Source organism: Peromyscus eremicus, chromosome 15 (assembly GCF_949786415.1).
Source record: "Peromyscus eremicus chromosome 15, PerEre_H2_v1, whole genome shotgun sequence".
NCBI classification, from domain to species: domain Eukaryota; kingdom Metazoa; phylum Chordata; class Mammalia; order Rodentia; family Cricetidae; genus Peromyscus; species Peromyscus eremicus.
The window spans coordinates 5,611,397-5,632,344 of record NC_081431.1 but is presented as its reverse complement, the minus strand read 5'-3'; the positions used below and the strand labels follow the sequence as shown (position 1 = coordinate 5,632,344).

Sequence of the window (20,948 nt, the reverse complement as noted above, 5' to 3'; positions counted from 1 at the left end):
TGCACATACATATATACATGCAGGCAAAGCATTCAGATACACAAAGTAAAATACATGAATTTGGGGGGAAAAGACTTTAACCCAAATTTATTTCTTGTTTCTGCTGGTGTTGGGAAATGGCAAAGCACCCATGTATTCAGCAAGGGACATCAAGCCAGGTCCCAAATCTGATCGATAACAGGGGGAAGACCCAGGGACCGATACCGTTCATCTGCAGGAGTCACCACGGTGGTCACGTGGATCTGGCAGCTCTGCCTGTCAACAGCTTGAGTCCAGTGCCCGACCACCATGGCTACACTCTCACCTCGTCTCCTGGGTGGATCTCCTGCACAGCTCTGACTTCGGCCAGGGTCCCTTTGTAGGTCACAATGACATTAGGACAACAGCTGTGATTCATCAGTGCAACACTGTCAATCAAAAGAGGAAACCCAGCTGACTGAAGGCGGTGGCGGGCAGACTGCCGGGGCCGCCCATTGCTTACCTGTTTGATGGGTTAAGAGGGACTGCGTCTTTGTAAGATGGCTAAAGTATAGAGCCAGCTCAGACTATTCTAAGAGAATGTTCTCTGTGCATTTAGACTAACACCTAGCCTTTTGGGGTTTTGTTGTTTTATTTTCTTTTGTTTTTTGAGATGAGGTCTCACGTAGCCCAGGCTGATCTAGAATTCACTACGCCAAGGGTGACCCTGATGGCTGGATCCTCTTGTGGCACCATGCCCCGTTTATGCAGCTCGCCCTGGGCTTCATGCATGCCAGGCAAGCACTTTCACCAAGTGAGCTGCACCTCAGCCCTGATGTCTAACGTGCTGCTCTTTCAGCGTACGCAAACATGAAGTCCTCCTATGAAAGAGGACCTCTAAGCGCTACGTGAAAAACAACTCTCCTGAGTTTCCTTCCGGGTAGACTCAAAGGACAATGGGCTGCTGACTGCCCCCCAGGTATGCATGGACACAGGACAAAGGGGCTGTCCTTCTGTCTAAGTGGATCACTCCTCAAATGTCCCCTTCAGATGTTGAGAAATCCCAGCTGCTTGGGGAGGGGGTTGTGACCCCCGAAGGACCCAGAGAAGCACCTCAATCTCCAAATCCGGGAAATTGGGACATGGCCACTCCTGCTGCTCACTGTCTGCTTTTTAGGGACAGGACAGAGAGAGACTCGCCTAGGCGAGGTGCTTTGAGCTTTCTGATTATATCAAGGTCAAAGTTCTGAGAACAGAAATTTCTAAACTACAGGGGAAAGTGCTTGATCTCACAAATGCTGCCTTTGAAATCACACACTCATGTGATTTCAGCCCCAAAGGATTTTTCCCCAATTAAAAATTCCCAGAAACTGGGGCTTATGCTCTGGTGGGCATACCTGTCTGTGTCTCACCACTCAGAGGGCCAGCACTGCCTGACCCCCGAGAGGCCAGACAGAGCTCTTCGCTTGCTTGCCCCAGGATGCAGAAAAGGGAAGGGGCCTCAGGACCACTGAAGGGGTACCACACCAGAGTGCCTGTTCTGGAGGGGAGTGACCCTCCCGCTCTCCTGCCTGCTAGAGGTGTAAGTAGAGTGGGTGACTGGCTTTACACCCAGGATAAACAGGCAGCCGGTTCCTGGTCTTGTTCCTGGGGAGGAACATCTGCACCCTGTACTACAGCCTTAGATTCCTGACAAGGGATGCACAGGGCATCAGGCCACAGAACATCTGCTAAGCAAAGCTCCCAAAGGTCATGTTAAAAGCAAAGCAGAGCAGGCTTCTAGAACCATCCTGGAGAAGTGTTAGGCTATCTCTCTCTGAACAGACTGCTGAATGTGGTGGGGAGGGCACTAAGACAGATAGCCAAGCAATATGGTATTTAGGACTGGCACTTCTGGCCGCCATGGGAGACGGTGAGGTCTCAAATTCAGACACCCTCAGACATTCATAAACAGAGGCCACCGTGCCGAGTTCAGCTCAGTACCAAGGTTGTCCAGGTTGTCCTCACAGAGTCCCACGCCTGTTCTTTTCTCTGTTCTCTTCCCAACTACAAAAGCCTGAGAGTCTCTGCCGAGAGGTATTCTGACCCTGGCCATGTTTCTGCCTGCAGCTGACCACTGTGGCCTCAGGGCCAGTGCCAGGACCTTTCTCTCCGGTGCAAGCTGCAGGAATCAGGCTCTGCTCACTCAGGTCCCTTCCTTCAGACTCCCCTGATGTCAGCAGGCTGTAGCAGATACACACACACAAGAATTGGTGCATGGCAGGGAAGAGCAGAAGGCATCCTCGGTACAGTATGGATTAACTCAGGGTGCATGAAGGCTTCCCTGGCTCCACCTGGGAAATGGGGACCAATCATTCTGGAATTATCATTAACAGCACAGCCCTAAAGACCTCCACGTGAGCTAGCCTTTCAGGAATTATCAAAATATTCCTGAAGGCACCAGAAAAAACAAAAAAAAAAACCCTCAATAACGCTTTCAAAGTTTTCTCTAGCTCACTCTCGGCCTAGCATCCCTCCAAACTGTGCCACTTTCCGTGGGCATATTCCAAAAGGAAGCTCATATATTCCCTACTCAAACCATGGCTAATTCTTGCATCAGCAATTAATGTCTCACTTGGAGCATAAGAAACAAGATTTCCAGAGCCACAGGCCTGCAGAGAGCTCGCTTCCCAGCGGGCCACAGGCTGCTCCTCTGCACACTGACACTCCTTAACCACAGCTCCGGGCCTGGTGGGACGCCACCGCCAGGGCTCTGCTAACTGCCACCTTCAGATTCTCAAGTGTAGGGAAATATTTTGAAATGTGGCAGATTAAAAAGCTGTTTTAATTCACTTGGAGTTTCATGTCTGCCACACGCAGTCAGGTGGGTTATGTAAAAAAATCAAATTAGTGTTAAATAAGTACAAAGGGAAAGGAACGGAGTCAGACTCAACCTACTCAGGAAATATCGCCGATCCCAAATGCGAGAGCTCTTCATCTTCAATGGTGAAGCCATTACAGTTCACCTGCAGAAACGGGGGGGGGGGGGAGTAAGAAAGCTCCAGTTACAGCTCCCCACCCCCAGCTGCCCGTCATTTCTTCAGCTTCAGCCTCGACAAATTATCCAAGACGTTCTGGCGTGGTGGTGTGGAGGCTGTTCTTGCAGCGTGGCACCCTGTGTCCTCATAAATTTAGTCATCAGCTCTGAGTTTCAACGAACAGAGCAGACGTGCTGCTGTCAAAGCCCTCCGTGTGGCTGCCCTCAGTCGCAGAGTGGTGTGGGGACACCGTGGGGACATGCCATGGGGCTTCTGGGACTGAAGCTTGGGAGTCAGACTACCTCGGGTCATGAGCTCCAATGAGACCGTGTGTGCGTGTGTGTGTGTGTGTGTGTGTGTGTGTGTGTGTGTGTGTGTGTGTGATATTTCGATCATATCCACAAATTATCTGCCACTAGAAAAGGAACCTGGTGACCAACGTCTACCTCAGAAGGTGAGATGGTAAATTCAAAAGCCTTTCCTCATCTATGGAATTGTGGTCCCTTCCTCTGAGAGGTAGAGGAACCAAAAACCCTGAGGCAATGACTTTGTCTTTCATGTTTCAGACAAATCACTCTTTGGCCCCGTCTCATCTTTGAGAAGAAACGCTGTATTTACAGTACTGAGGATGTAAGGTTGGAGTTGGGCTGGGGGAATGGCTCAGTCATAAGCCCTGCAAGCATGAGGACCTGAGTTTGATCCCCAGACGCCATGTAAAAAAAGGCTGGGCATGCAGTGTACACTTGTAAATCCCAGCCCCGGGGAGGTGAATACCGACAGATCCCTGGAGCTCTTTGGCTGTCTGCCTGGCCTAAGTAGTGAGCCCCAGATCCCAGTGACAGGTCTAGAGAAAGAACATGCAAGGCTGGCCTTTGCATGCGCACGCGCGCACACACACACACACACACACACACACACACACACACACACACACTCCCTCCCTCCAATGGCAACTGTCACCATGCTGGAGGTCTAACTCAAGGTCAACAGGCTGAAAATGATGGCTATGGATGTCAGTTCTGCAAACTTCTCTTTCCACACACAGTAACAAGCATGTGTAGGGCCCTTGACACAGGATAACCAGGGCAACTTTCAGCTGGTTAGGAGAACATCCCACAGGTGTTCTCTGTACGTACTGAAGCTCAGGGCTGGAAGACTCAGTTCTTCTCTTTGTAGAAGATGAGAGGGGAACCAGAGTTACAGTCACAAAGCCAGTCAGTGACGAGGGCTGAGGTGGCGGGGACTCCTGGGCCTGGGAGATGTGTGCAAACTGATTTAGCCCCAATACCTCTCAGAGGCCCCACTTCCTCCCACTCCTGGAGACAAGGCTACACCTCTGACGGTTTCTTCCAAAGAGCACTGCTGAGTGCCCCCTCCATCCAGGCACCATCATGCTGGGTGCCCCAGATCCACCACCTCATAACCCCTCAGTATCTTGCTAGCATGAATGTAGCAGCCCACCTTACAAATATGGAAACCAGGGGTCCCAGGTCCCCAGGGTTGAGTGATTGGTTCAAGGATGTGTGAGATGTGAGTGGCATAAAGGGAGCCAGAATCTGGACAGGACATTCTGACAAAGTCCAGGGTCTGCACACCAGACAATGCTTGCTCCTTTTTAAAATTTTTCTCTGTGAGAGAACTGGGGTGGGAAGGTGGTGTGTGGAGGTTCAAGGACAGCCTCTGGTGTCAGGTCTCATCTCCACCTCACTTTACACAGGGTCTCCTGTTGGCTGCAGCATAAGCCAGGCTTGCTGCCCTGCAAGCTTCTGGGGGCTCTCCTTCTCACCTGTCACATTGCCTTAGGACCACTGCTGGGATGACGGGTGGCTGGTGACAACATCTGGCTTAATGGGGGCCCGAGGATCCCAACTTGGGTCCTCACACTTGCGTGGCCAGGGCTTCTGTTTTGATATCTCTCTGTGTTTTCATAGTATGTTTACTGATTACTTGGGAATTTTGCATTAGGAACCCCAGGAGTCTCCCATTCACTCTTTCATTTAGCAAGCATTTGTCAGCCATTGTGGGTTCACTCAGCCATCATCCCTGGCCTGCCATTTCTCATGATAAGCGGCATCTATTACCTGTAAATGTAGCAGTTTTGAATAAACTAAAGGGTTATTGGAAAAGCGTGGGGGTCTTGGTGCATACCACAGTAAAGGCTGTGATAACTTTACTTGCAGTACTGAGGACCAGAAAGAAGAGGAAGGAAAAGAAAAAGGAGGAGGGGAGGGATAAGAAGGGGAAAGGAATAGGAAGAGGTGAGTACTACAGGTTCATAAACCAATCCCAAAGACCTAGGCGTTCCTAAGTGGAAGACTGCACGCTATCTTTCCATGCATCCTGACCAAGCGCGTCACTGGAATTTTAACCAGTGGCTGCCGATCCACACTAGGTAGGATGAATTGGGATTTTCTTTCATTCAATAAAATGTCTTTGAGTGTGAACTCCATTCCTCGGTGTCACTGGTTAGGTACAGGGCAACAACTTTCTCCTGCTGGACTCATGCCTCGTGGTACCCACAATGAAATGCTTGCTAAATGAAAGAGTGAATGGGATATTCCTGGGGTTCGTGATGCAAAATTCCCAAGCAATCAATAAAAATACTATGAAAATAGAGAGATATCAAAACAGATGGAGGGAGAGTCGGCTCCCCAGTCTTCGGGGACTGAGCTCTTGGTCCTCTGGTCTGCAGCCCCTCTGCTATGGTAACCCTGGCTGGGTCAGCCTCTGATGCCTGGCTTTCCACCCCTTTCCATCCCCTTATACTGTGGGAGTGTGCATGCATCTCCTGTGAGCCCATGGCCTTCACTCCTCCTTTTGGAGAGGCCGTGATGGTCTTTGAGCCAAACTGCATAGCAATTTTCCTGCCAGCTTTCCTTCCCTTCTGAGATATCCCTAGAGAAGAAAAGTGAACTTGCACATTAAGAAAGATGCATGGACTATGGTGCTTTTTTTCCGAGTCAAATCAGGCGTAAGTGCCTTGCTAAAGCTATTCTCATAATTAGCATTTAAACTAGATGTAGGCCGCACACCAAAAATACACTTCTCAGCCATGCACAGGTTTGCAGTGATTAAAACAGCTCAGAGGAGTGCAGTCACCCTCAGCTGCCAGCTGCTGCTGTGAGGTACCCGACAAGAGCCTCCGGAGCTGGAGGAAAGGGTAGAACAGCATACACACAGTTGGGGGCCCAGGCAAGGCCCCGGGGCAAGGTGGGTATGAGCCATATTTCTTTTGTGCTTTAGCATTTTCTTCAGGGGTACTGAAATCCCCCTAAAACACACACACATGGAATATGTGGTGTGTGGGGCTTTGGATGTGGCTCAGGTGGTGGAGTGTCTGCCTAGAATACAGGTAACCCTGGGTGTGGTGGTGCAAGCCTGTAACTCCTGCACTTGGGAAGTGGAGGCAGGAGAATCAGAATTCCTGGCTACACCGTGAGTTTGAGACTAGCCTGGGCTACATGAGATCCTATTAAACGAAAAATAGGAATGAAGCATGCACGTGTCACATGAGGTTGGGAATGGATACTAAGATGTAATCAATATAAAGGTTGTAAGAATAAATTACCTTGTTATATATTGGTATGCACATACCTGTGTGCGTGTGTTCTCTCAGGCACACACACACTTGATTCTATTTCCCCACACGTACACTTGACCTTTGATGTGGACATGTGGTCTCATCTGAGCCAAGCACATCAGCACACGGAAGGCCTACCAGCATGCATCACTCTGTTAAAGGTTTTCTTTGCCATCGCCTGTGACAAACTTCACTTGGTTGTTCTACTTTCTCATATAACCACGTCTCAGTAAGAAAAACTTCCTGCATACACAGTTTCCCAAAACTCTCTGCCCCACACCCACATCCAACCTCTTCGGGTGTTGTGATGATTAATACCGACTGCGAACCTGTCAGGATTTAGGTTTGCTCCAGAAACAAACCTCTGGGCATGTCTGGGGAGTGCCCTGATTAGGTTCACTGGAGTGGCAAGACCTAATCTGAACATGGGTGGTGACATGACATGGTCTGGGGTCCGGGACTGAATGAAAAGCATGCAGCGTTGACGCTCTGTCTAGCCCCAGCCACCTGCCTTCCTACCATGGGCTGCACCCTCAAATCATGTGCCCAAACAAACTACTCCTTCCACAAGCTGCTCTTGCTGGGTGTCTCCCCACAGCTGTGAGAAAAGTGACCCAGATGCAGGGGAGTGTGGAAATGAGCAAGACCATTGGCTTCCACCTGAACATTCCTAACTGGAACCCAGGATTCCTTTTACAAGGAGGAACTTCCTATTATGATAATCACATGGTTGAAATATATCTACATAAACATTAGGTCCATGGATAATTCACCCAACTAGTAACAGTGTTTCTCACTGGGGTTGAAGACTCACTTCCCCCTTCCATTTATAATAATTTTTATTGCACTCTTACCTTTTTCATTCATTATTTGTGTGTGTGTGTGTGTGTGTGTGTGTGTGTGTGTGTGTGTGTGTGTGTGTGTAGGTATGAAGGCCAGAGGACAACCTTGGGTGTTGTTTCTCAGGCAATGTCCACCTTGTTTAATTTTCTTGTTTTGTATTTTATGTGTATTAATGCTTTGCCTGTACGTATGTACAGTGCATGCCTAGTACCCATGGAGGTCAGAAGAGGTCATAGGGTCTCTCAGAACTGGAGTTACAGATGGTTCTGAGCCACCATGTGGGTGCTGGGAACTGAACCCAAGTCCTTGGGAAGAGAAACAAATGCTCCTAACCTCCAAGCTATCTCTCTATCCCAGCCCACCTTGCTTCTTGAGTAAAGAAAGGTCTCTCGTTGGCCTGGACCTCAACAAGTGAGCTAGGCTGGCTGGGCCAGTGAGCCCCAGGGATGCACCTGTTTCACCTCCCCAGGGTCCAGGACCTGGTCAGGTAGATACTGTCACCATCTCCATGTGTCTTCATGAGTTGGTGCCGTAGGGAGGGCATGAGAAGGGAAGGGAAGGGAAAGGAAAGGCGGCCTTCCCGGGCGCTGGCATCCTTACCTGGGCGAAGAGCACCACAAGGCTGCTGTGGTCGGGGAACTCCAGGTGTCTGGAGTAGAACTGATGGAGGGCGGCAATGTCACTCTGGATCAGATCCTTCTTCTCATTGTCTAGCTTGTCCAGATCTGTGAGAAACAATCCATCACCACAGAAACCCTGGGTCCTTCCTGTTAGAAACATCATGGCGGGCACCACCGAGCCTGGAGAATACTTTCCCCATGACACGGTCTAAATGAAAAACCGTCTCTTCCTCCATCAATCAAAGGTCATGTAGACACAAACTTCCCTCTGGCCGTGAGTAGTGAGGCTAGAAAGAAGCAGCTGTGAGTGACAGCCAACCTCAGTGTCCCTTCTGGACCCTGGGATCCGGGCCGCCGTCATGCAGCTGACAGCCCTGATTTAATGCCCTTTGGTAAGGCCATCACCTGGGGGCTGAGGAAACAGTTCAGTTGGTAAACTGTGTGCCCAAGGCTGTCCTCTGGCTTCCACATAAACTGGTACATGTGTGCGTGAGCACCTGCATGCGTGCACAGCCTGCATGCGTGCACAGCACATACGTGCACACACAGACATCAGTTTTTCTAGACTGCAGAGCAGCGACTACCCAAAAACACCCAGCATGCTGGGAGCAGAGAGGACCACTGCATGAGCTCCTACCTCCCCTTAACATTTCCTGATAAACTTATAAACCCAGGGGAGAAACAACATTAGGAACATATCTCAAAATAGCACGTGAGTCAAAATACAACTAACAGTTTTAGAAGTCGCCATCCTTACTCAGAGAATGAGTTATCTCTGCCTTCAATTTGTCTGATGCATATTAAAAGAGCATCCACTAGAGACATACTTACGGGATTCAAACTCCTTCACAGCCAACAGTTTCTCTGAAGGCGTCCTCTCCGGGTGGATTTTCTAGTAATTGGAGACAGAATCAGAGAGAAACGTTAACGCCTGGGTTCAAACCCAGCACTTCCCTTGTTCTGTCCAAGTGAAGACAAGACAACCATGTTCAAGGAAGAACACTACCCAAGGAGTCCACACTTGGCTCTGAGTCTGCCCACCCGACCTCCAGATCCAAAGGGCTTGTTTTAAAAGCTTTGAAAAGGCCCACACTCTCCCTAACACACTGCACACACAGTAGGCTCGGAAATGCTCATTACAGAAAAGAACAGGGCCAGAAAACAACTTTTTAGGGACCCGACTTAAAAGGACCATGTCTACAGACAAACCATCCTATTTATTACTTCTCCTTCTAAAAAAGAACAAAATGAAAACCCCCGTCCATTTTCCACTTTCTTTAAGCATAGGCTAAAATGATCTCAAATTCCACATTTCAAAAGGAGCACTTTGGGTTGTATCTGCAAGCCTAGCCGTACTTGAAACGCATGCTGCCTTTGTTCTAGACGTCCTAAGAGGAGCTAACAATAGTGAACCCACGAGGCTTTGAGGCCATGAATAAACTTGGTGTTGACAAGAGTTCAAAGGCAGAGCTCTGGAGCTGGCCTGAGGCCTGGGCTTTGTAATCTGGCCATTCAATTTGGGGATACAGGTGGTTGGTCTGGCGGGGCGCTCTCACCTCCCTAGTTAACAAGTTAAGCTTCCCCTGGGTCGCCTGTCTCCCCTAATCTTTTGCAAGCTCCTAGAATACAAATGGTCTGTTTTTTTTTTTAATCACCTATTCCTACGGAGATGAAAAGACGGCCAGGTAACTTTTCATTTAATCGTTGATTAGTGGTAATCATAATGAAAACTAAAGGGAACCTCTAAACTCATCCCAGCACTCAGACAGCAGACTTCTGTGAGAAGTCATCCTGTCGGTGGAGGGGGACACCTCACTCAGGAAAGCATACAAGCTCCCTCTGGGTCCTTAGGACAGCACCACCTGAGATCCTGGGAGAGTGAGCGGAGGAAGGGAGAGAGTGGTCTCCCAGTGGGCAGAGCTTGATGCAATCAGGGACTGATCACTCCCAGACCTCCGCCATTCACATCATGCCTCTTTCTGCCACAGACCTTTACTTCATAGAGAACTGTCATTTAGGAAGGGGCAGGTGGCCTTCCCCAGGGAAAACCACCCTCATCTCTGCGTCTTACTCTGCAGGCCACCCCTGTTCCACTTACTCAGGGACAGAGAGTCACTTGAGTCACCTGACCCCAGCTGAACGCAGTGGGAAGATGAGCTCAGAGTTCTAGAATGTTCTTCTTCTGTTTACACACCCAGGATCCTAAATTTGATCTGGGGACAGGCACATGCTAACCATTACAATCATATTCATCTTAGACTGAAACACCAGCAGACAAACTGGAAGAGGAGGTGGGTGCTGGTAGGGATGGGAAACAGAGACGAATGAAGTTCAGGCTTTAACCAGATCTGCAGCTCAGAGGCCCACACTGACACGGACAGCGAGACCTCTACCCTCCACAGGCATGCTGCCTCCAGTGGATCACAAAGACAAGCCCTTCTGTCTTCCCATTGACTTCAAAACAAAGGCCTTGACAGACAAGGCATGCAATTCTCAAGTGCTTGGGTAGGACTGACCACAAATTGACACACAAAGGGGACAGGACAAAGGTCCCCTAACCTGCCCAGCTCACAGAAGCTCTAGGAGGCCAGGTTGGTCTTCCATGCTATAAAGTCACGGCTATGCTTTCCTATGTAAATAAATCCCAAAAAAACTCTGAAGTGAACTGGTACAGCTATGTTCCTGTTCCAGGGTAAGCAATGTCCTAACTGCCCAGGAGAAGCAGCCAGGATTATGCCTGAGTGCCCTCCCATTACACGTGGGTGTGACTAGAGCTGAAGTCCAGGAATATTTAACCACATGCTCAGCCTAGCTCAGTCACTCATCTTTCTGACCTTTAATGAAAACTAATGCAGCTGAACATCATCACATTTCCTCACCTGTTTGGCCAGAATCCTTGCCGTGAGCCGCACCGTCTCCGAAGGATTCCAATTCTCCCCAAAAACAACCATGGATGAGCACTCCAGCTTGTGCAGAGGCCAGTCTTCTTTCTGGGTGAGTTTTGTTAAATAAAACTGTCAGCATCCACACACAGAGAGAAAGGCAAACAGACAGACAGACATACACACAAATATACAGACACACACACACACACAAATACAGACACTGACACACAGTCACACACAGATGGACAGGCACACAGAAACATACACACACAGTCACACACGGATGGTCACACAAACAGACTAAAGTATGAAGAGAACTGCAGTAAGACCCCCAGTCAAGGTCAAGTGGAACACACTGTCTTTTGGAAAACTCGAGAATGCTCACAAACTATAGTCAACAATATATTTTAAAGATTGATATAATCCTCTAACCTTGACTCTAGCTTGGTCAAGGTGTTTCTTGTTGTTGTTTGGGGGATGTTTTTAAGGGTCACATGCTCAGGCTGCCTGGAACTCACCATGTAGTTCCAGACTAATCTTCATAGCTATCCTCCTGCCTCAGCCTCCTGAGTGCTGGGATTCCAAGCATGAGCCACCATACCTGACTGCTTCCTGTTTCCTTCCTCAGCTGCTCCTCTCTGGAAGTCTGTGTGGGCTGAGACTGACCAAGGGCAGGGCCCTGGGCGAGGGATCTGTCTACACGCTGCTGCATTTCGACCTCTGGTCTCAAGTCAGAACAAATCACTGACAACCCTCTCTAGGCCATTTTGTACGACTGAGGGTCTGTCACGCACCCAGACACCAGCAATGACATCCACTGGGGACCTGGTGACACAGGTCCCTCAGATTCCTTTATTAGAGCAACTATATTCCTTCCTATATCACCTTGAAGCCTTTCTGCCCCTGGTAGAGGGGTGAAGACCGCAGTCATCAGTGGAGGGGTGGGAACACCGTCCGTGGAGAGGGGCAAGGTGGCGGAAGGACACAGTGGTACTTATCCTTGGGGCTTGAGTTCTGGGCCAAGATGCTCTGTGGAGTTAAATAACACCATGCCCGATATAACTGAGAGCAGGGAGCGGAAATAAAGATAAGATATGCCCTCGGGAGCACAGGAGCTGTTTTTAGCTGGAGTCTAAACCACAGAGCCCAAGGATGAGGTGGAGGAGGGAACGGGTTCAGCAGACTCCTCCCCAGACAGAGCAGCCACAAGGTACAGAGGAAGGGACGAGGAGGCCCTTGACAACTAAGGGAGAGTAGCACCAGCAGGAAGGACAGAGGGACAAGTGCCTACTGGGGCTCCAGGAACATGAAAGAAAGCCTGGCCTAAAACAGGATCTCAAGCCAGGCCTGGTGGCACACTCCTTTAATCCCAGCACTGGGGAGGCAGAGGCAGGTGATCTCTGAGTTCGAGGCCAGCGTGGTCTACAGAACAAGTTCCAGACCAGCCAAGGCTACACAGAGAAACCCTGTCTTAAAAACCTCAGGGTCTCTACACTTGGTTTCCTCAACTGTGAGCAGAGCTGGATATCTCCCAGGCAAAAACTCCCTGGAGAAATAAGTGAAACATTAACGTTTATCAAAATTAATCAATTGTATCAGTATAGCATATTCATTCAAATAATTAATCTAAAATTAATGTTCATGTAAATAATATATCACCCTGACTTTGATGATGGGTCTGTCTTCCAAGGGAAGAGAAGCTCACTGAGTGGAGCCCTGTGGAGGAAAGCGGAGGGCCTGGAGCAGGATGGCCACCAGCCTGGGAATCTCAGAGACCCCCATCTGGACTCTGCTCTGCACCAGCTCTGGGAGGCCATGCAGGCCTCTTAATCCCTGTGCACCTGTCTGCTAGGCTGTAAATAACATGATCCTTCCGTTACTTAGCAGGTCTGGAGCTCCGAGTCTGTGATTTCACACCTTCCAACAGTGATAATTGGACCAAGGCCCAAAGCCTGTGGTGCATGGAGGCCCTCGAACTGGACAGTCGGTATTCACTCATATAGACCGGGTACTTCATGGCTGCCCGGGGGCCTGCACACAAGAAGCAAGAAGCCTGGCCCGTGTCCACTCTTAATTAGTGCTAGTAATTAAGCCAGCCTTGTTTGCTGACTTCAAGTAGTTTATGATCAATGTTAGAACAGGAGGTAAAATCAGTCCAGGACACCAGGAAATGCAGAAGTTAAGCCACATGCAGCTAGATCTGCCGTGACAACAATGATCCATTTAGAGCTGACTTTGGTTCATCTGGGATTCCTTCTGGAAGGTGATGTGAGAGATACGGACTAAGAGAAGAATGACAGACATGTACTCCAATGACATGGTTCATTTTTAATTGAAAAAATTAGGGCCTCAAGAGATGGCTCAGTGGTTATCTGCTCTTCCAGAGGCCCCAGATGCAATTTCTAGCACCCACATAGAGGCTCACAACTGTGTGTAACTCCAGTTCCAGAGGATCTGACATCCACTTCTGGCCTTCTTGGATACCAGGTACTAACATGGAACACAGACACACTTGCAGGTAAAATGCCCATACACATTTGTTAAAATTAAAAAGGAAGAGAGAAAGAGAATCTGGTAGAAGTATCAGATGGCTGAGCATTTTGTTTGTTTTCCCCGTTTTTTGTGTGTTTTAAAAAACGGAGTCTCTCATGTAGCCCAGGTTAATATATAACTCCTACAAAGCCAAGGCTGGCCTTGAACTCTTGCCTCCCCTCCCAAGTGCTAAGAGAACAGGTAAGTGACATCCACCTTGATTGTGGACAGTCAGAGAGCAGAGTGGGTCACTGCAGCTGTGTCTCAGGACTGGGTTAAGAGACCACAGTGAGCTAGCTTCACCAGATTGGACCCAGGACTCTGGCCGAATTCATAGCCTCCCCAACAATGGCAGGGTCCTAACAGCACTGGATCCGACACACCCTGAACTTCAGCCCTGGCACTGCTCTCTGTTTCAAGGCATTTATTTCTCCCAACTCCTCGTGGCCATTCTGTTTCAGTACATAGCCCCATGATCACTTAGTTCTTCATTACTAAAGGTTAAAAACCCTCTGTGGCCATGAGCCTCTTTCTTCAAGAGATAGACAAAGAAAGAAAGAAAAAAAGAAAAGAAAAAGAAAGGTTATATCCAGCCTGCTACCTTTAGAAATAAGAGGCTCCAGAAGCCACACCACAGGTGCCACCTACAAGGTTACTTGGTCATGTGACACTCGGTTGAAACACAGAAACTCACAGCTGCAGAGGCTGTCCCCAGGCACCCTGTCCTCAGACAGAGGGACCAGGAGGCTCCATCCCGGTCTAACACAGCTTAGCACCTCTGAACAGTTCAGTCTCGGCGCTCTTTCCTCCGCACCAGGGCTCCTCCCTACCATCTCACTATGACAGAGCCACCTTCCAGCTGGCCTTCAGGGGCTGACAGTGCAAACCCAGAGTGCTTCACGAAGAGCTATCACTCTGGTCTAGACATTAGTTAATGTGAGTCCGCCACACAGGAGCTTTTGGAGTCTGCAAACCCAGAAGACCAGAGCATCAGGAACCACATGGACACCTCAAAATCCCAACACAGACAGGGATGATTCATTGAAATATTGCCACCTTCTGAGACCTACAGAAATACATTTTTGTCAGTGCGCTCAGGGGGCGTGGAGGCAAAGCAGCATGTCACACATTTTTGAGATTCTCTGCTGCTGAACTGTTCTCAATGTCTCAGAAGAGTGACTTCCCTTATACTAACCACCATTCACCCACTGCATACCACCAGAGCCCTGGCAATCTCAGAAGCCAGCCATCTTCCTACGCTAGAAAGAGAAGCCTCTTGGCTTTATCCTCTACACACAGCTAAGCTTCCATCCCATCTGAATCACAGAAAATCTGCTTTGCCATGGAGTCTAATATTATTTGTAACAATTCTACATGCTTGCCCAGGGCATCACCACTTACACAGGCCTCTCCTTCCCACTCCTCACTATGGGCACTGTGTCCTCACTTGAACTTGAAGAAAGGGTCACATCAGAGATGTCCTGTGACCTGCCAGGCTCCGAGAGCTTGTAAGTGGGAACTCAGGACCTGCCACTTGGCCATGCGTTATACTTCCTGCTCTTTCTTCTGGCCTGTACACCACTGCCTATACTTGCTTCCAGAGGAACCAGGAGATGAACGAGTTAATTTTTCTAGAGGTGTCTGGCTCACATAGAGACAGTCCCTTGAGTATTTCCCAAATGCCATGGCAATCTAAGCACCCTGCTCACAAGAGGTCAGAGCATCTAAAGATAATGCTGGGCCCTGACACAGGCGCATGGCCTCCTGAGCCAAGGCAGTGTCAGCTTCCCATGCCAGAAGGGCAGTGTCTGCTCTACCCTGGCAAGGGGCTGTCGTCCCTGGCACTCTGCTGTCTCAGGGCTTAGCAGTGACTCCCACAGCTAAGTGTTCTCTGAGGAAGCAGGTGTGCTTCGGGACAGGGAGAGCCACTCATCCCCTCAAGAGCATGAGTGTTTGCTGCGGGGTGGGGGTGAGGGGTGGAGGGCGTGGTAAGAAGCCCCTGTTGAAAAGAAAAGAGGACTGCAAGGCTGGGGGGATGGGCAGGTCAACAGGAGGAGGTGGGGATTCCTACTGCAGGGCTGAGGAGATGGCTCTGTGGAGAAAACCCTCGCTTCACGCGAGGAGAGTGAGAATGGAGTTCAGATCCCCAGACCCTGGTTAAAGCAGGGTCAGCCTGGTTGCCAGTCTGTAATTTCAGCACTTGAGAGGTAGAGAGATAGGTAGGCTAGCTGGACTAGCTGAACCCGGGAGTTTCAGGTTCAATAAATAGAGAGCAATCAAGAAAGACCCCTCCACACACATGCATCCGTATGTGCACTTACACACGTGCATGCCTACACATGTGAGAACAAACATGCATATGTGTCACACACAAACACACTCTTTAAAAAGACACACTGCCTAGTGTATCCCACGCCTGAGTGACTAGACAAGGTTGTGATGTGAGACCACACGTCCCTCTGCACTGACCGTGAAATGCTTCTCTATGAAGGAAAAGCATCTTTTGCGCAGCGGATGTTTATTGGAAGTTAGGGGACACCCTCCTTAGTCCCTCAGGATACGCTGAGAGGTCTCACAACAGCCTCCTCCTTTATCTCTCCAGTCCTGTACTGCAGGAGCCAACGGAGACTTTTCCATCACTCCCACCTCCGAGTCCCCAACTCAGGCTGCTTACAGGGCACAAGCTCTGTTCCAGATCACAGCCACAACCCTCTGCTCTGCCAGGCTAGGGGCTGAGTCCAGCTGCTATGAGGCTGGGTTCAAACAGCCCAAGAGTGAGGAGCCCTGCTGCTGTAGGAATTCTAAAACCAGAGACCCGGAGCAACCAATGCGCATGCCCTGAAGGCAGGTTTCTACTTCCCACGTCTCTCCAGTTCCCAGCTTTGGCTGAGGGTGTCCTTGGTGTGGACCACCACCCTCGGTGTGGTCCTCGCTAACCTAGCCCCCTTCCTGTGTGTGTCTTTCCCACCTCTTCTGCCTCCCACTTCCGCCTGACCCAGGGGCTGGCTACTTCTGGGAGGTGCATGCACACACTCCGGACGGAGTGGGGAGCTGTGGGGCAGGACACCAACACGCAGAGGACACCCAAGTCCCAACCTCCCCAGGACAAAGAGAAGGCCTTGCTGCCAGCTGCTCCCACGCCTACCTGACATTCCGCATCGCAGTAGAACGCCTGCTTGCACCGTCCACATTTTGACAGCCCTTCTTTCCTTCAAAACAGAAAAGGCCATTGCGGCAGTGAGAGGGGGCAGAGACTCAGAGCCAAGGTTCACCTCACCCGCCTCCCGCAAGCGCGTCTTTCCCAAGAAGGTTTACACCACGTTTGGCCCTGGAGGAACAGTCACCGACGCTCACCAAGGCGGCCAAAGACACAAGGGCAGACACTCTGGCTCAGCAACCACCGCCCAGACCCTAACCCCAACATCACCTGTACTACTGCAGTCAGAGTACCAGACTCTTGTATGTCCTGGAGTTCTGGTGCTTCCTAAGAATCTTCAGAAATCAATGAACTCGCATTGCTACAGCCCATGAAGGTTGTCGGGACACAGCTGTGGGGCTGTTACAGCCCATGAAGGGTGTTGGTACACAGCTGTGGGGCTGTTACAGCCCATGAACAGGTGTCGGGACACAGCTGTGGGCTGGCAGCAGCAGGTGAGAAACAGCGCTATGCTTAGAGTACAGGAAACACAGGAGCAGGACACAGATGATACCAAAGCTACGTGTAAAAAGCAATGCACACAGCCACCTGGGACCTGCTGTTGAACGTGGTCTCGGGGCCTGCGGCTGGCTGGTACGCACAATCACTTTGTACAGGTAACGTTCACCGCCCTGCTGTCTCTTCAACATTCTGTCCATGTGGCTTGTTCATACTGTGTCCATTTTCCTGCTTCTCTCAAAGGACAGGGAAGTGCTGCCTGCTGATTTCTAGGAGCTACTGTGTGTGTGTGTGTGTGTGTGTGTGTGTGCGTGTGCGTGTGTGTGTGCGTGTGCGTGTGTGTGTGTAGCCAAAGGTCTTTTAAAAATGGTGAAGCTACTGAATTAAACCACATACTATAAAAGTCTTAACTTTGGGAGCTGGAGAGAAGGCTCGGGGATAAGACTATTTACTGCTTCAGCAGAGGACCCAGGTTTGGTTCCCCAAACTCATGCTTGAGAGAGCTCACAACGGCCTGTAACGCCAATGCCAAGGAATACGGTGTCCTCTTTCTGCCTCCCTGGGAACCTGCATACATGTGATACACATCAACTCACACAGCCACACCCATACACACTAATGAAAAATAAATGCTTTTATTCTAAATCTTAATTACTTGTAAAGTAAGGAATGACTCTATCAAGTAAGTCAGAGGAAAATGTGTAAAACCAGCTGCCCAACTGTTAGCAGGGACAGGCTGATGCCAAGGGCATTGCAGCTGGGGGGTGGGCGGCCACTGCTGCAGTGTCTGTCATCCCTCTGCTGGGGGGGGGGAGTGTCCACTGCTGCAGTGTCTGTCATCCTCCTGCTGGGGGGGGGGCGTCCACTGCTGCAGTGTCTGTCATCCTCCTGCTGGGGTGTTCACTGCTGCAGTGTCTGTCATCCTCCTGCTGGGGGGGGCGGCCACTGCTGCAGTGTCTGTCATCCCTCTGCTGGGGGGGGTGTCCACTGCTGCAGTGTCTGTCATCCCTCTGCTGGGGGGGTGTCCACTGCTGCAGTGTCTGTCATCCTCCTGCTGGGGGGGGGAGTGTCCACTGCTGCAGTGTCTGTCATCCTCCTGCTGGGGGGGCGTCCACTGCTGCAGTGTCTGTCATCCTCCTGCTGGGGGGGGGAGTGTCCACTGCTGCAGTGTCTGTCATCCCTCTGCTGGGGGGGGTGTCCACTGCTGCAGTGTCTGTCATCCTCCTGCTGGGGGGGGGCGTCCACTGCTGCAGTGTCAGTCATCCTCCTGCTGGGGCGGCCACTGCTGCAGTGTCTGTCATCCCTCTGCTGGGGGGGGGGAGTGTCCACTGCTGCAGTGTCTGTCATCCCTCTGCTGGGGGGGGGGGCGTCCACTGCTGCAGTGTCTGTCATCCTCCTGCTGGGGGTGTCTCCACTACTGCAGTGTCTGTCATCCTCCTGCTGGGGGGGCGGCCACTGCTGCAGTGTCTGTCATCCTCCTGCTGGGGGGGTGTCCACTGCTGCAGTGTCTGTCATCCCTCTGCTGGGGGGGGCGTCCACTGCTGCAGTGTCTGTCATCCTCCTGCTGGGGCGTCCACTGCTGCAGTGTCTGTCATCCTCCTGCTGGGGGGGGCGTCCACTGCTGCAGTGTCTGTCATCCTCCTGCTGGGGGGGCGGCCACTGCTGCAGTGTCTGTCATCCTCCTGCTGGGGGGGGTGTCCACTGCTGCAGTGTCTGTCATCCTCCTGCTGGGGGGGCGGCCACTGCTGCAGTGTCTGTCATCCTCCTGCTGGGGGGGGCGTCCACTGCTGCAGTGTCTGTCATCCTCCTGCTGGGGGGGGGTGTCCACTGCTGCAGTGTCTGTCATCCTCCTGCTGGGGGGGCGTCCACTGCTGCAGTGTCTGTCATCCTCTTGCTGGGGGGGGTGTCCACTGCTGCAGTGTCTGTCATCCTCCTGCTGGGGTGTCCACTGCTGCAGTGTCTGTCATCCTCCTGCTGGGGGGGGCGGCCACTGCTGCAGTGTCTGTCATCCTCCTGCTGGGGTGTCCACTGCTGCAGTGTCTGTCATCCTCCTGCTGGGGGGGGTGTTCACTGCTGCAGTGTCTGTCATCCTCCTGCTGGGGCGTCCACTGCTGCAGTGTCAGTCATCCTCCTGCTGGGGGGGTGTCCACTGCTGCAGTGTCTGTCATCCCTCTGCTGGGGGGGCGGCCACTGCTGCAGTGTCTGTCATCCTCCTGCTGGGGTGTCCACTGCTGCAGTGTCAGTCATCTTCCTGCTGGGGGGTGGTGGCCACTGCTGCAGTGTCTGTCATCCTCCTGCTGGGGTGGCCACTGCTGCAGTGTCTGTCATCATCCTGCTGGGGGGGGGTGTCCACTGCTGCAGTGTCTGCCATCCTCCTGCTGGGGGGTGTTCACTGCTGCAGTGTCTGTCATCCTCCTGCTGGGGGGGCGGCCACTGCTGCAGTGTCTGCCATCCTCCTGCTGGGGCGTCCACTGCTGCAGTGTCTGTCATCCTCCTGCTGGGGGGGGCGTCCACTGCTGCAGTGTCTGTCATCCTCCTGCTGGGGGGGGGCGTCCACTGCTGCAGTGTCTGTCATCCTCCTGCTGGGGGGGCGTCCACTGCTGCAGTGTCTGTCATCCTCCTGCTGGGGGGGGGGCGTCCACTGCTGCAGTGTCTGCAGCCCAGAAGAGCTGGCACCCTCAGAGAGGCTTACAATTCTTCAGAGACTGAGCATCTTAGCACTGCGCCATCTGCCGCGTGTCTCACCAGTCCAGGCACCAAACTCCTCCCTGATGGAGAGAGGGACCCAGGAATGTCACCAGAGAACTAAGCTGGCTACTACAGCTTGCAAAGTAGTTAGTGCCTGACTCCGGGGACGGCTGGATGACACGTAGTAGGAAGCTATGTCTTGATGCTGAGACATACAGAAACACACCAACTTTACCAGCTTCAGTGGTTCAGAAAGGAACCCACTCATTTAGTGGAGTGAATTCTCCGGCTTGAACCACCCATGGGCCCCTCTGAAGGCCCCAGACTCTGACTCTACATTTGGTGACAGAGAAGCGGGACAGGCTTAGAGCTGGCTGCTTGCCTTCTTGCAGAGGCAGAAAAGGTCAGAGAGTACTCAAAGGCAACTGTGAAGTGACATGTCAGCACTTGGCAAGTGGTGTGGCCTGGGCAGGGATGCCGGGGGTGCGGCAGAGGCAGTTAGGCCAAGGAAGGGACACTCAAGATTCCATGCTGGGTCGTGGTGGCTTGTGTTTCTACTCATAGCACTTGGGAGGCAGAAGGAATAGGATCAAGAGTTCAAGGATATCCTTGGCTACAGAGGGAGTTGAAGGAAGGCCAGCCTGGGCTACCTGAGACCCTGTCTCAATCCCATGCCTCCCAAAACACTGAGCAACACCTGAAACCAAAGCAAAGCCCATCCCCTCAAGTAAAGAGTAGAAAGTTACAGCATTTTAGCTCGACCGCACACAAAAACGTAAGATTACAGGGCTGGAGCGATGCTCGGCAGCTAAGAGCACCGGCTGCTCTTGCAGGGGATCTAGGTTCTGTTCCCAGCACCAACATAGTGGCTAACAGCCACCTGCAACTCCAATTCCAGGGCATCCCATGCCCTCTTCTGGCCTCTCTGGGCACCAGGCATGCATTTGGTGCACAATCATATATGCAGGCAAACACTATACACATAAAATGAAAATAAGTATTTTTTTAAAGTAAGTACTATACAGCTTTTCAAGTTCAGAAGCCAGCACGGGGTTACTGAGGGAGAAATGATTCGGCTTCCACAGAACATCCCAGAGAGAAAAGCATGCCGAGTTAGGGTGGAGCTCTACTGGGTTTCACTATGATGCTGGACCCTAGGCTGCCCTTCAT

General features: G+C 51.3%; 1 protein-coding gene across 2 annotated transcripts in view; it reads right to left on the bottom strand.

Moving 5' to 3' along the window:
- Nucleotides 1–20,948, bottom strand: part of Smyd2 (SET and MYND domain containing 2) — a 42,467-nt gene that overhangs the window by 9,388 nt on the left and 12,131 nt on the right. For both annotated transcript variants that reach the window (XM_059280638.1, XM_059280639.1), the window contains exons 2-7: nt 16,581–16,644; nt 10,898–11,008; nt 8,850–8,910; nt 7,999–8,123; nt 2,896–2,963; nt 305–407 (exon numbers count right to left, since the gene is read on the bottom strand). In XM_059280638.1, coding sequence (XP_059136621.1) covers nt 305–407; nt 2,896–2,963; nt 7,999–8,123; nt 8,850–8,910; nt 10,898–11,008; nt 16,581–16,644 — 532 coding nt within the window. The remainder of the gene's footprint in view (nt 1–304; nt 408–2,895; nt 2,964–7,998; nt 8,124–8,849; nt 8,911–10,897; nt 11,009–16,580; nt 16,645–20,948) is intronic.